Here is a 15,156-nt window from a genome sequence, read left to right on the forward strand (position 1 = left end):
ATCATTCTTAGCACAAAGTACAACAATCAGCTGGAGAGAAGTCTAAGAGTATGTCTTAAATGCAATGCCTTTACTGAGAACAAAAGCATCTTTTTAATTAATTAACCCCCCCACCCGTGCCCGCCGCTTGCTTGCTGTCTGCTCTCTGTGCCCATCTACTGTGCATTCTTCTGTGTCTGCTTGTCTCCCTTTGTTGCATCATCTTGCTGTGCCATTTCTCTACGAGCGTGGGCCATCAGCTCTCTGCAGGCACGGGCCAGCCTGCCTTCACAAGGAGGCCCTGGGAAGCGAACTCAGGGCATCCTATATGGTAGATGGAAGCCCAATCTGTTGAGCCACATCTGCTTCCCCAGAAGTATCTTTTATCCAATAGAACTCATAAATAATAGTAAGATAGACTCTAATGAAGGAAAAAAGTAAAAGGGAGAGACCTAGGTCATCAAGTTTGAGTATATTTTCTTCAGGTTATATATGTTCTCGTTGAAAATACTCTAGCTTGTACCCCTGTACTTACTCTGCCTAAACTCAAATTAAGTTTATTACTGTGCCCATTTGCATTTTTGCAATTCATTTTCTTCTTTTGTTTGCCTATTGTCCATGTCCCATATTTTAGAACATGGGATCCTTACAAAGGCAGATACTTCCAATGCTGCATAGTACTGCCTCACTTATCTTAATAGCAAGACCATGGAAAATATTACCAAGTATTGATATGGGCTGTGTGAGTAGTCAAACTTGCCTGGGTTCCGGAAAGCCATTTAAGTGATACAGACTGAGTGTGTATTCAAGCTTACCTAGTTTCCTAAAAGCCCCTAGATCCCAAGAAACTGAAACCTAATACAACAAAGAAAGCCTTTTCTCGCCAAAACTGCTCCAGGCCCTGCCCAGGTGTCTCTTGTATTAAGGCAACCTGAAAATCCTGCTCAGGGCTGTTTTTGGACATAAGTCCGCTGGGCCTGGCTGGCTGCTAATAAACCTTCCTTCTCAGAAGAGTCTTGCATCCTGGTCTTCATTACTGTGGTCACCGAATCCTCTCAATTGACACAACAGTATCAGGCACTTACTAACATGTTTCTCTATAAGTAGATATAAAATACCTAATAACCAGAGCAATGAAAATCTCTACTTTTGGTCCGGTGGCTTTCCAAAGGCAGTGATTCTCTTTTCGGTGAGAGGATAAGAATTTGCTGGAAAGTGTTTTAAATCTTTTTTTTTTAAGATTTATTTTTTATTTATTTCTCTCCCCTTTCCCCCTTCCCCAGTTGTCTGCTCTCTACGTCCATTCGCTGTGTGTTCTTCTGTGTCCGCCTGTATTCTTGTCACGGACAAGGTGGCACCGGGAATCTGTCTTTTTGTTGCGTCATCTTGCTGCATCAGCTCTCTGTGTGTGCAGTGCCACTCCTGGGCAGGCTGCACTTTCTTCACGCGGGGCGGTTCTCGTTACGGGCGTACTCCTTGCGCGTGGGGCTCCCCTACGCGGGGGACACTTGTGTGGCACAGCACTCCTTGCACGCATCAGCACTGCACATTGGCCAGCTCACCACACAGGTCAGGAGGCCCTGGGTTTGAACCCTGGACCTCCCATGTGGAAGGAGATGCTCTATCCATTGAGCCAAATCCACTTCCCTCTTTTAAATCTTTTAAAACTACCATGGACTACATTTCCAAAAACTTTCCCCTTTGGTGCTTTCTTGCTTCTCTCTCTGAGGATCACTGTTGTGGGAACCTCAACTATTGATGAATGTATTTGGAATATATCAGCTTGGTTATGAATGAACGAAGGTTGAAAATTAATGCTAAGGGAACAACATAGCTAGGTACAACCCTGTTTTCCAATTAGCTAAGAATCCCATATGGACTAATTTAAAAATCCCTGAATTAGGCAAGAAAAAAAGTTGTTGGAATAAATTTAGCCTAGGACAACAATGAAAAAGAAAGGATTCTGTATAAACCATCAAAAGCCTATATCTTCAAAGACACAAGCATCCAGAGTTCTCAAATCATAAATGACCTACTAATAAAAAGACCACACTAAACTTTTGCTACCCATAATTTACCCATGACTCTTTCACACCCCATTACCATAGTTCTGAAGAACTACTTAAAACAAATAAACACAAAAACATTGACGCTTCTAGGGAAATTGTGGATTATAAGGTAGGAAGAAGCTATAAAAACTGAAGGAATATGTTTATGCTCTCCCGAACCTCCTTCCTCCCCACCACCAAAACAATATTTACTCTGCCTAAAATTTTTATTACATGAAAATCTACGAATTAAGGTAACAAAAGCTGTCTTTTTTTCCCACTTATATAACAGGAGATAATATTTATTTTCACTGTTTAAAATTTGAATAACTAATAAACTCATAAGGTTCAAAAAGTCAAAACAACGTATAAAAGTTATAATATGAAGAATCTCATTCTCACACCATTTCCCATCTGCCCATTTCCCATCACATTTATTAGTTTATCTTTTCAGAGATTCTCTGCAAATTTCTGCAAATTAAAACAGACCATTATTCACTCAGGCCATCCTTGGGAGTGTGGGTAGTTGAGGCTGAGATGGCAGGGACTGGTAGGTACATGGTCACAAGACCTGGTCTGTTCATCTCTCACTGGCTTTCTCCACATGGCCATTATTTTGAAAGGGCACAAAAATTTATATCTGACCCTGAAACACAAAACGGAAATCCCAAACCTGGGCTCCATCCTGGCTGAGGCTTTGATCTCCCCACCTGGCTTGTCTGAAGGGGAAGGCTAAGTCCTTCCATGGAAAGAGAAGGTCTGGTCCACCGGTTCCTACAAGGGGGCTAGGGGCAATAGGCGGTACCTGAGATGCTACTAATTATAACAATACCTAAGTAACGAATACCAAAGCCAAGAGTAAGAACATTCCCCCTTTCCAATTCTCCTTCAACTTTTTATTAAGGAGAAAGTTTCTGTTGAATGCCGGTGCTTTGTGTTTGCTTTTAAAAAAGTATTAACATACTTAATTTTTTTAGAGCAGTTTTAGGTTTACAGAAAATTGAACAGGTAAGAAGTATTCCCATATATCCTCTTCCTCTTCTGTCAAAGATTCTCATTTTTGTATTAGTATGGTACATTACAATTGATTAAAAAATTGGTATATATAATTATATAATATAAATGAATGTCAATCATTCATTGTTGGTATATAGGAAAGTGACTGACTTTTATGAATTAACTTTGTGTCCTGTAGTCTTGCTATAATTGCTTATAAGTCCAGGAGGGTTTTCTTTGTTGTCAATTCTTTGGGATTTTCTATATAGACAATCATGACATCTGTGAATAAATTTTATTTCTTCCTTCCTAATCTACTTCTCATTTCTTTTTCTTGTCATATTGCTTTAGCCAGGACTTCCAGTATGATGTCAAGTAGGAGTGGTGATGGAGACATCCTTACCTTGTTCACAATCTTGGGAAGAAAGCATCTAGCTTTTACCATTAAGTATGACATTGACTATAGGTTTTATGTAGGTACTCTTTATCAAGCAGAGAAAATTCTCTATTCCTAGTTTGCTGAGAGTTTTTATCATGAATGGTGTTGGATTTTGTCAATTGCTTTTCAATTGATATAAACAATATGATTTTTTTCTTCAGATTGATGATGTGATGAATTATATTAATTGATTTTCAAATGTTGAACCAGACTTGCATACACAAAATAAACCCCACTTGGTAGTGGCATATAATTTTTTATTATACATTGCTGGATTCCATACGGTAATTTTTTTTTAAGATTTATTTCCCCCCCTCCCACCCTGCTGTTTCTGCTATGTTGTCTTATCTTCTCATTTTCTCTCCTCAAGGATTCACTGGGATTTGATCCTAGAGACCTCTGATGCGGAGAGAGGTTCTCTATCAATTGTGCCACCTCAGTTCCTGGTTTCTGCCATGCTTCACCTTGACTCTCCCCTGGTCTCTCTTTTGATGCATCATCATCTTGCTGCATGACTCACTTGCGTGGGGTACTGGCTCACCATGCAGGCACTCATATGGGCACTGGCTCATCACAGGCACTCACACAGGCACTGGCTTGCTGTGTGGACACGCCTTCTCTTCTTTTTCACCAGGGGGGCCCAGGAATCGAACCCGGGTCTTCCCATATGGTAGGTGGAAGTCTATCACTTGAGCCATATCCACTTCCCAATACGGTATTATTTTTGTTGAGGATTTACATCTATTTTCATGAATGATATTCATCTGTAAAGTGGTCTTTAAAAAATGCAACAGGCTAGGATATCTCAGAGCTATCATTCAATTACATATTAGTGATAATTAGTTTAATCAGATCACTGTTCTTCTGAAACCTAAAATTATATCCACTGCAATGAGGCAAAGATCTTACTGATCGGAGGGAGAACATGGAATACTAGGAAATAAGACAGATTTTAGTTAAGTGGTAGTTCAAAATCATGAAAAACATTAACTTAAATTACTTTCCTTAGTTTTTTTTTTAAGATACATTTTATTTATTTCTCTCCCCTTCCTCCCTGTTGTCTGCTGTGTGTTCTTCTGCATCTGCTTGAATTGTCAGGTGGCACCGGGAAACTGCATCTATTTTTTGTTGCATCATCTTGCTGTGTCAGCTCTCCGTGTGTACAGTGCCACTCCTGGGCAGGCTGCACTTTTTTCATGCAGGACAGCTCTCCTTGCGGGGCACCTCCTTGTGCGAAGAGCATCCCTACGTGGGGGCGCCCCTGCCTCGCACAGCACTTCTTGCGTGTGGCAGCACTGTGCATGGGCCAGCTCACCACATGGGTCAGAAGGCCCTGGGTATTGAACCCTGGACTCTCCATATGGTAGGCAGATGCCCTATCAGTTGAGCCATGTCCTTTTCCCTCCTTAGGTTTGAAGGAGTGAATCAAAGGAGGGAGAAGGAAAGTATCAGACCAAGAAGAAGAGGGACAGAATATCTGAGTACCTGAGAATAATCAAGCATACATATTGTTCTTTAAACAGATTTTGTTAGATATAATAGCCTTGTCTGAATTTTAACCCAAAGATAATGTGGTCTAAGTTCCAAGTTCTATAATTTACATACTGTCTTCTGAGCCAGGGATGGTATGGTTCTGTGGTATAAAAACTTTTTTTTGTCTAGGCCTGCTCCTTTTTTTTTTTCTAGTTTCAAGCAACCAGAGAATTTTACTAACCTCATGTGCCACTTTCACAATTTTTTGGCAACTCTAAATACTAATTATGTGATTACTTAGGTAATTAATTTTATTAAATTGAATCTTTATTAAAATTAATTTTACATTAGCCAAATTCTTAAAATTTTTAATTATTAGCCATTCTATTCAAGTCTTTTGCCATTTTAAAATTGGGTTCTCTTTTTATTGTTAAGCTGTAGGATTTCTCTATTTATTCTGGATATTAAACCCTTATCAGATATGAGTTTCCAACTATTTTCCTCCACTGAGTAGGATGTCTTTTCACTTTCATGATAAAGTCCTCTGATGTACAAAAGTTCTGAATTTTGATGAGGTCTTATGTATCTATTTTTTCTTTTGTTGCTTATGTGTTGGGTATAAAGTCTAAGAAACCACTACTTAACACAAGATCCTAAAGATGCCTTCCTACGTTTTCTTCTAGGAGGTTTGATAGTCCTAGTTCTTATATTTAGGTCTTTGATTCATTTTGAGTTAATTTTTGAAATACGTAGTTCTTAAAATTCAAAATGTTCACTCTCATATCACCTAAAATCATGTTGTGTAGCCAGTGGTAAATGTGTTTCATACATTGAAAAATACTCATCAAATCCACCATTCTCTTTCACTTTACAAGCAATAGAACTGAGGATCAAAAAGTAAGGTGACCTATCCAAGATCACAGATGTAAGCAGTAGCTGAACTAAGGCCAGCACCTCCCTTTGTTTCATATACACACAAGAAATAAACTCTTTAAACCCCTACACTACTGTTCTTTCCACTATATCCAAAAAAAGAAAATAAGAGTATCTTATTCACTATCTATTTAAGCAGTAGTCTCCAAATTGCCTTTGTTTCTTTTTGACAGGCTGTCTAACTGGCTCAAAATTGAACTTTCTGCTGGAATGAAGCCTAGTAGAATGGTACCTTCTGAGTGTTCCCAATCTACCAGCAAATTTAAAACAAATATAAAGTGTAGTGGATGGGTTTTCACAAATGGGAAAGAGCAAGGTATTTTGAGTCTAATGCTGACTAAAAAAAAAAAAAAGAATTGATTCATAATGTTGAAGTATCAAGAGTCTTTCAGAGAAAGTAAGTATGAATAAGGAAAAGGGAATCTGTACAGTCTGAAATGAACTAGACTTTAAGAAAGGAAGTTTCCAATGAAATTCATTAAGAGAAAAAGTATGTTCTGAAGGCTACAGTCTCCGAAAAAAAAAAACATGCTTAAGAAGGACAGTAAAAAAATACACTAGAAAACAAAATAGTTGGCAATATCTGAAGGAATCAGGGATGGCACAGGTATCTCAGGTTTTAAAGGGCTACCAACTAAAAAGGGAAAGGAACAGATAATTAAGTAGGATGACAGAGAAGTGGGACAAAAACATTGTTCATGGAGGTCCTCTTCATTATTCCACTCCTTTCTGTCTACTTTTATCTTTCTAGGCCTACCTTCTCCACAAAATCTTTTCATATGTTGTTCACACTAACCCCTCCTCTTCTGAACTCTGTGTACTTGGCAAGTATTCATGGATTTCTTTTTCTTCCCAATTCAAATGTAAGCTCTGAGACTGCAGGGCCCATGTCACATGTCTTGATGTCCCCAGAGTACCTACAAGCAATGGCCTACTGCTTTGGAGATGTTAAATACGTGTTAAGTCAAAGAAGCCAACTAGATATCAGTGTGGGATAAGGATTGATATAAAGAACAAATGATTTAAGAATGCACTGTAGGGAAACGGACTTTGGCCCAGTGGTTAGGGCGTCCGTCTACCATATGGGAGGTCCGCGGTTCAAACCCCGGGCCTCCTTGACCCGTGTGGAGCTGGCCATGCGCAGTGCTGATGCGCGCAAGGAGTGCCCTGCCACGCAAGGGTGTCCCCCGCGTGGGGGAGCCCCACGCGCAAGGAGTGCGCCTGTGAGGAAAGCCGCCCAGCGTAAAAAGAAAGAGCAGCCTGCCCAGGAATGGCGCCGCCCACACTTCCCGTGCCGCTGACGACAACAGAAGTGGACAAAGAAACAAGACGCAGCAAATAGACACCAAGAACAGACAACCAGGGGAGGGGGGGGAATTAAATAAATAAATAAATCTTTAAAAAAAAAAAAAAAAAAGAATGCACTGTAAGTTGTACTAATATCTCATCCAATTCAAAATAGTTGTATAACAAATTAAATCAATAGATACAGTCACCTGAATTTGCAAAAATGGCACAATACCTGCAGGAGACTTTCTATGGCATGAAAGCCTCGAATTAAATTCAGAGCTCCACATAAAAGACTAAGAATAAATGCCACAATCCCTGAGAGAGTTGTTGGTTCCAGTCGCTGGTGAGCTGAAAAATTAGAAATGATAGAAATGAACACCAAATATCTCATGTATCGAAACTTATGTAACACAAAGATTTACTGCTCTATTTAAATGGGTCAAATACAAATTAATTTTCGTCAAATTATTTTAACAATATATCTAAGTAATTAAATACTTAACAAACATTTCATAACGTAACAGTTCTTTTCCCTAAACTCAAATTAAATTATTTGCTTTTTCTACACATTTTTAACAAAGGCACCTAACTTATATTTGGGATATGTAGTGCTAAAAACTGCTCAGTCTGGCAGTAAATCATATAGGCAAAAACCTTACTGCTTAAATATATTTACTACTTGCAACTAGTTGCAATATTTGCAAAAGTAACTTTCCTTGGAAACTCACTGCATAATTCTTACTTTTTCTGAAAATGCTCAGAAAACATATTAAAGACATAGTTAGCTTGCTTTTAAGAAAAGCTCTCCCTTTTTTGGGCTCTGGGGCTATATCCATCAAAGTTCAAACATAATCACCAATCTGAATTCAACAATGGAATCTTATAGCTATGGAGTTATTGGTCCTCTGAAGCCTACTTGAAGGTAAAATGATAAAATGCTAGTTGAAATAGTGACCACGTTGCATTTATACATTCCCTTATCTTTTGAGGCTTCAGCAGCAAGACATTCAGTTATTAAATCTTCCTTTAATCATCAACTTGCTTTTAATATATTGAATTAACAATGAGCCTAATGAAAACACAAAACTAAATACAAAATCATCTTGGCCTCAAAAGGGAGAGAGAAAAAAAAGAACAATAGAACCACATTTTAGATCATTTTGTTGAAATCAATGAAGTGTAAAAGTGCCAAGAATGAAGTTAATGAGGCAGAATATTAATATAAGGAAGGGCTTAAATCTTACCTACTTATATTCAACCTTTACAGAAGAATAGCTTCCTTAAACAGCTCATAAAGAAAAAAAAACCCACAGATCACAAAAAAAGTATTTATTTCTTAGGCTCAGCAAAAAATGCTAATATTCAGAAAAAGGTAGTATTTTCTTAGCTATTACCTGGTCTCTTAATCAATATCCTCAAGATTTTAATATGAAAATAGAAAATTGTCATTATAAAGTAATGATACTAAGTTACTAAGTTCTTATATCAGTAAAGAACAAATTGTACAATTTAAATATCTACCCAAATTGGTCTACCAATAAATTACATTTTACCTTCTCTCTCCCTCTCTCTTAGTGAGTAAGGGAGAACTGGCCTCTAAATGAAAAGAAAGAAGAAATCCTTAATATGGACCTTGAACATAAAACCACCTGACAAGTGAATAGATTACATAAATCACACCTCTAAAATATATAAAACTAGTTCACCTTATTAAAAACCCCAAATATCCTGCATTCTAACTAAAAACCTTAGCTTTTTATGTTTAAGTAAGGTATTAGCATTCTTCACTGGAAAAATTATTACCATTTTAATGTGATGATGAATATCTATTTAAGAAATGAATATTTTTTTCCTTTGTGTGTGTGTGTGTGTGTATAGGAAGGTATTTTGTCTGTTAGTATTTTTTTCTTTTCCTTTTTTGCCCTCTCGTTTTTTGTTTTTTTTTTTCTTTCTTTCTTTCTTTCTTCTTGTTCTTAGTCTGGCACACTGAAGAGTGGGAGACTTACATTTCAGAGAGATCACAATGTATACTCGTAATTTCCAGTTCGCAACAAAAAATTACAAAACACACAAGACAGGAAAGTATGGTTCATTTATATGACAAGAAGAATTTGAGGGAGCAGAATGTGGCTCAAGTGGTTGAGCGCCTGTTACCCACAGGGGAGGTCCCAGGTTCAGTCCCCAGTGTCTTCTAAAAAACAAAAACACAAACAAGAAAACAAATGGAAAAACCAGCTCAAGGGAGCTGATGTAGCTCAGTGGTTGAGTACCAGCTTCCCACGTGTGAGAACCAGGGTTCAATCCCCAGCCCAGTACCTCAAAAAAACAAAACAAAACACACACACACATACATATATATATATATATATTTATATATAAAGAATTTGAGGGGAAATATTCCAGAGGAAGTATTATCTTTGGAATTACAACCAAAGATCTCAGAAAAACTCTCATAAATAGAATCAGTGATATAAAGGAAAGCATGAACAAAAAAATTAAAGAAAATCAAGAAAACAATATAGGAATAAAATGAGAATTTCAATAATGAGAAAGAAATTATAAAGAAGAACCAGTGGGGAAGCGGACTTGGCCCAGTGGTTAGGGCATCTGTCTACCACATGGGAGGTCCACAGTTCAAATCCAGGGCCTCCCTGACCTGTGCGCAGCTGGCCCATGCGCAGTGCTGATACGCACAAGGACTGCCATGCCATGCAGGGGTGGCCCCCGCATAGGGGAGCCCCATGTGCAAGGAGTGCACCCCATAAGGAGAGCCACCCAGCGCAAAAGAAAATGCAGCCTGCCTAAGGATGGCGCCACCCACATGGAGAGCTGACACAGCAAGATGATGCAACAAAAAGAAACACAGATTCCCATGCTGCTGACAACAACAGAAGCGGACAAAGAAGACGACACAGCAAATAGACACTGAGAACAGACAACCGGACCAGGGCAGGGGGAGGGGGTGGGCGAGGGGAGAGAAATAAATAAATAAATCTTTAAAAAAAAAAAAAGAAGAACAACCAGGGAAGCAGACTTGGCCCAATGGATAGGGCGTCCACCTACTATAGGGGAGGTCCATGATTCAAACCCCGGGCCTCCTTGACCCATGTGCAGCTGGCCCTTGCACAGTGCTGATGCTCACAAGGAATGCTGTGCCACACAGGGGTGTACCCCGCATAGGGGAGCCCCATACACAAGGAGTGTGCCCTGTAAGGAGAGCCACCCAGTGCAAAAGAAAGTGCAGCCTGCCCAAGAATGGCATGGAGAGCTGATACAACAAGATGATGCAGCAAAAAGAAACAGATTCCCAGTGCTGCTGATAAGGATGAAGCGGTCACAGAAGAACACAGCGAATGGACTTAGAGAGAAGACAACTGGGGGGGGAGGGGAGAGAAATAAATAAACTAAATAAATAAAATTTTAAAAAAAAGAAGAACCAAATGGAAACTATGGAATTAAGGGGTTCAAGAGCAGTTTGGAGGAGGCAGAAGAAAAGATCAGGAACTCAAAGACAAAACAACTGAAACTGTCCAGGTTGAGGAGCAGAAGAAAATGGAATTTAAAATAAAAGGAAGTCTGAGGAACCTGTAGAACACTGACGGTTTGAATTTAGTGACTCCAAAAAAAAAGATTATGTTTTTGAACTAATCTAATTCCTATGGGTGTGAGACCCTTTGGCTGCATTAGATTCAGTTAAGGAACCTTGATTAGATCACTTGATTCGATCACTTGTGATAGGACTACATCAGTAAGGCATGACTCAGTTTGGTTCTCTGCCCTCTCACTGGAGCCTTATATAAACAAACACAAAGAGAAGAGATACACAAAAAAGGAGGCTCTGACATTTTGATCCTGCCATATGAGAAAAGATGCAAGGGTTCCTAGCAGTCAAAACTGAGGCATGAAGCCCCCAAGAGGTTGGGTCCAAGGTGCAGCTCAAGACTGAAGAGAGGGAAACGGACTTTGGCCCAGTGGTTAGGGCGTCCGTCTACCACATGGGAGGTCCGTGGTTCAAGCCCTGGGCCTCCTTGACCCATGTGGAGCTGGCCCATGCGCAGTGCTGATGCGCGCAAGGAATGCCGTGCCACACAGGGGTGTCCCCCGCGTGGGGCAAGGAGTGCACCCATAAGGAGAGCCGCCCAGCGCGAAGGAGGGAGCAGCCTGCCGAGGAATGGCGCCACCCACACTTCCTGTGCCACTGACGACAACAGAAGCGGACAAAGAAACAAAAAGACGCAGCAAAAAGACACAGAAAAACAGACAACGAGGGGAGGGGAATTAAATAAATAAAAATAAATCTTTAAAAAAAAAAAAAAAAAGACTGAAGAGATGAGTCATATGCCTGAATGTCCACAGCTGGGATCTGGGAGAAAGTAGAGCTGCAAGGCTGAGAGAGGAAGCCCAGAAAGAAACAAGCCATACTGCCTGATTGCCAACAGCTGAACTCCAAGAGATGGTAGATTCTGGAGGGAAAGACAGGGACCTCAGTAGAGATCAGCTGCCATCTTGCCTTACCACATGACAGGATGCCAAGATCACCACTAACTGGTTTTGTTGAGACAGCATCCCTGATGGTGTCATGATTTGGACATTTTTCACAGACTTAGACCGATAAGCTTTTACCCCTAATAAATTTCCTTTTATAAAAGCCAACTCATTTCTGGTATTTTTCATCAGCTGCCTTTGGCAAATTAAGACAAACACCTTCAAGTATACCAATATACCTTTCTTAGGAGTCTCCAAGAAAAGAAAGAGATAAAAGGCCAGAAAAAATATTTGTAGAAATTATGGCAGAAAACTTCCCAAATCTGATGAAACATGAATATACAAATCCAAAATGCCAAACACACACAAAGCAGGATGAACCCAAACAAATCTATACTGAGATACATTATGATAGAACTTTCCAATGCCAAGGACAAAGACAATCTTAAAAAGTGCTAGAGAGAAGGTACGTGTCACATATAAGGGATCCTTAATAAGATTAACATCCAATTTCTCGAAGAAACCATGGAGGCCAAAAGGCAGTGGGAGGACACATTTAAAGTGTTAAAAAGAGAGGAAAAAAAAAAATCCTACTAACTGTAAATAATATACAAAGCAAAGTTGTCCTTCAAAAATGAGGGAGAATATATTTCCAGACAAACAAAAAATGAGGGAGTTCATTATCACTATACCTGCTTATTAACAGGAAATACTAAAGGGAGTCTTCCATGTTGAAAGAAAAGGACACTGAAAATATCTTGATTCTGGATGAAAAAATAAGGATCTTCAATATAAGTAAAAATATGGGTAAACATAATATGCCTGTACCATTTTTTCATTTGTAATGCTATCTTATAAGGCTGAAAATGCAAATGCATAACAAGCAAGAATAAATATTTAGTGTGCAAATATATAAAGACATGAAGACATGTGACATGAAGAACATAAAATCAAAAGGCAGAGATTGGCAGAATTGAAAAAGAAACATGATCCACCTACATGCTGTTTACAAGAGACTCATTTTAGATCTACAGGTACAAACAGGTTGAAAGTGAAAGTATGGAAAAAGATTCCATGCAAATAATAATCAAAAGAGAGGGAATGGCTATATTAATAATATACAAAATACATTTGGTCAAAAAACTGTTACAAGACACAAAGAGGAACATTATACATCACTAAAAGGGTAAACTCAACAAGAAGATTTAACAATTATAAACATATATGCACTTAACAGCAGAAAGTCAAAATATATGAAGTGAATTCACTGTCTTGATAACTATAGCTTAGCAGAACATTTTGAAATAGGCAAATATTAGTCCTCCAACTTTTTCCTTCTTTTTCAATTGTTTTAGCTATTCTCATGACTTGAAATTCCATATGAATCTTAGGATCAGCTTGTCAATCTCTGCAAAAACAAGAAAGAAAAATGGCTAAGATTTTGATAGGGATTATGCTTGCAAACTTCCTTAGCCTTCACTTCTTACTTGTGTAGAGCTGTAAGATCAGTCAAAGCTGAAGGCTTAGGGCCTTCTGAGATTTTTCCTCGGCATACACACAGCCTTACATATGCATAGTGGCCTCCTAGAGTTGCAGGAACAAAGAAATTTTCAAAGCCCCCTATGGACATCTCATTCACCTGCTTTTCCTTTAAGCTTTTTGTTCAGCTCTTGTTTCCTCCAACAGTTACGGCCATGTCCAGCAGCAGCAATGCTAAACAACTGCCACTAACTGTTTCCAACAAACTACCCAATGAAAAAGTTGCTTGTAATGAGCAAGCTCTGAGTCATGTCAAATAAAGACAAGTGTTGGAAGTGGCAATTTCCAGGGAACTGCTAGACAGGTCAAATAGTGACAATTCCCTGGGACTGGAGCTTTGGGGGGGCTCCAGAACTGTTTTACCCATTCCAGTGGTCACTAGGCTCCTGGCTTTCATGGCCTCATGCTGCAAGGCTCTAGGTTTCAAGGATACAACAGAGCTAAGGACAGTTAATGGGAAAAAGGCATGTTAAAATACCAAAATACTCACTATTCTGACCAAGATTCATTTATTTCAAATAAACATCCCTTAGATAGTTACAAGTCTTTGCTTTATTTCCACAGTTCTGAAAAGGTTGATTCTGACAAATTTTGGCCACTGTATTTACTGTTTATATAGAGGAGTGGCTTTTTGTGCTCTTTATTCTGCCATTCCTGCTGATGTCAAATAATAACCTTAATGAGAGTATGTTAGCTTGATTATTCAAAATGCATACGAACAAAGCTTTCCTGATACATTCTGGAATTGATATGAAGGCAAGATGTACAAGTGATGTAGAATTATCTGATATCTGTTTGTAAGCAGTTTCATTCTCCAAAAGTATCAGAATTACTTCCTGATAATATCACCTTTTAAAAATAGCTAATGAGAATAAAGGAAAGAGATGTTCTGGCAGACATTTTGACTAAAAAGAAGAACTGGTGGATGATGTGCAATAAATAATACCTTAAGGAAAAATATGTCTTAGCTATCTTAGAGTTCATTATAACAAACTAAAAAGAATCTAGACACCAAGATTCATGTAAAAGATATATATAAGCAAATGTATAGTTAGGAAAAGAGATATGACCAATTACAAGAGGTAGACTCCAAGGCAGAATTTAAAGAAACAAATAGGGTCATATGAGAACCCTTCTGATGAACTCAAAATTTAAAAAAAACAGAGAAACGTATAAGCAACAATGAAATTAAAAAGGGGTCAAGAAAATCAGACATTTGTACACTAATGTTCATAACAGCATTAGTCACAACAGCAAAAAAGGTGGAAGCAACCCAAGTATCCATCAACAGATGAGTGGATAAACAAAATATGATATACACATATAAGGAAAAATTATACAGACCATATGAAGGAATGAAGTTCTGATATATGCATAACATGCATGAAACTAAAAAACATACTACATGAAAAAGCCAGACACAATAGGATAAATATTGTACAATTCCACTTACATGAAATATCAAGAATAGGCAAATTCATAGACTACAGGTTATTACAGGAGAGGACTGTGTGAAGGTGGCAGAATAGGAAGCTCGAGAATTCAGTCCTTCCACCAAAACAACTATTAAACAGGCCTGAAATGTCTGAAACAACTATTTGAAACTCCAGAGGCCAGTATAACACTGTATAGGATGCAGGAAAGAGTGGGAGAAAAAGGCTGGTAAATTACAGTAAAGACCAGTAAATTGCAGATAGTTTGGGGTAAAGTCGATTGGTATCAAACCAAATGAATGTTATATATTTAGGATGCTAAATTTTAACCCCATGGTAACCATAAGGAAAACATATGAAAAATATATCCAGATAGAAATGAGAAGGCATGCAATATGGTAAACACAAAAAAATCAAATCAATAAAAAATTAGGCATTAATGGAAAAATTCAGGGCCAAAAGGTATAAGATTTACAAAAGTTAAATAGGAAAATGGCAGAAGAAAGTCCTGCATTGTCAATGATGACTTTCAATGTAAATG

The 15,156-nt window shown here is 38.4% G+C and overlaps 1 protein-coding gene across 1 annotated transcript in view; it reads right to left on the reverse strand.

The window, feature by feature from the left end:
- The window catches only part of SEC22A (SEC22 homolog A, vesicle trafficking protein), an 85,068-nt gene that overhangs the window by 29,179 nt on the left and 40,733 nt on the right, over nucleotides 1-15,156 (reverse strand). Inside the window, exon 5 of the mRNA XM_004465793.5 lies at nucleotides 7,391-7,506. Coding sequence (XP_004465850.1) covers nucleotides 7,391-7,506 — 116 coding nt within the window. The remainder of the gene's footprint in view (nucleotides 1-7,390; nucleotides 7,507-15,156) is intronic.

Source organism: Dasypus novemcinctus, chromosome 4, assembly GCF_030445035.2.
Source record: "Dasypus novemcinctus isolate mDasNov1 chromosome 4, mDasNov1.1.hap2, whole genome shotgun sequence".
NCBI classification, from domain to species: Eukaryota; Metazoa; Chordata; class Mammalia; order Cingulata; family Dasypodidae; genus Dasypus; species Dasypus novemcinctus.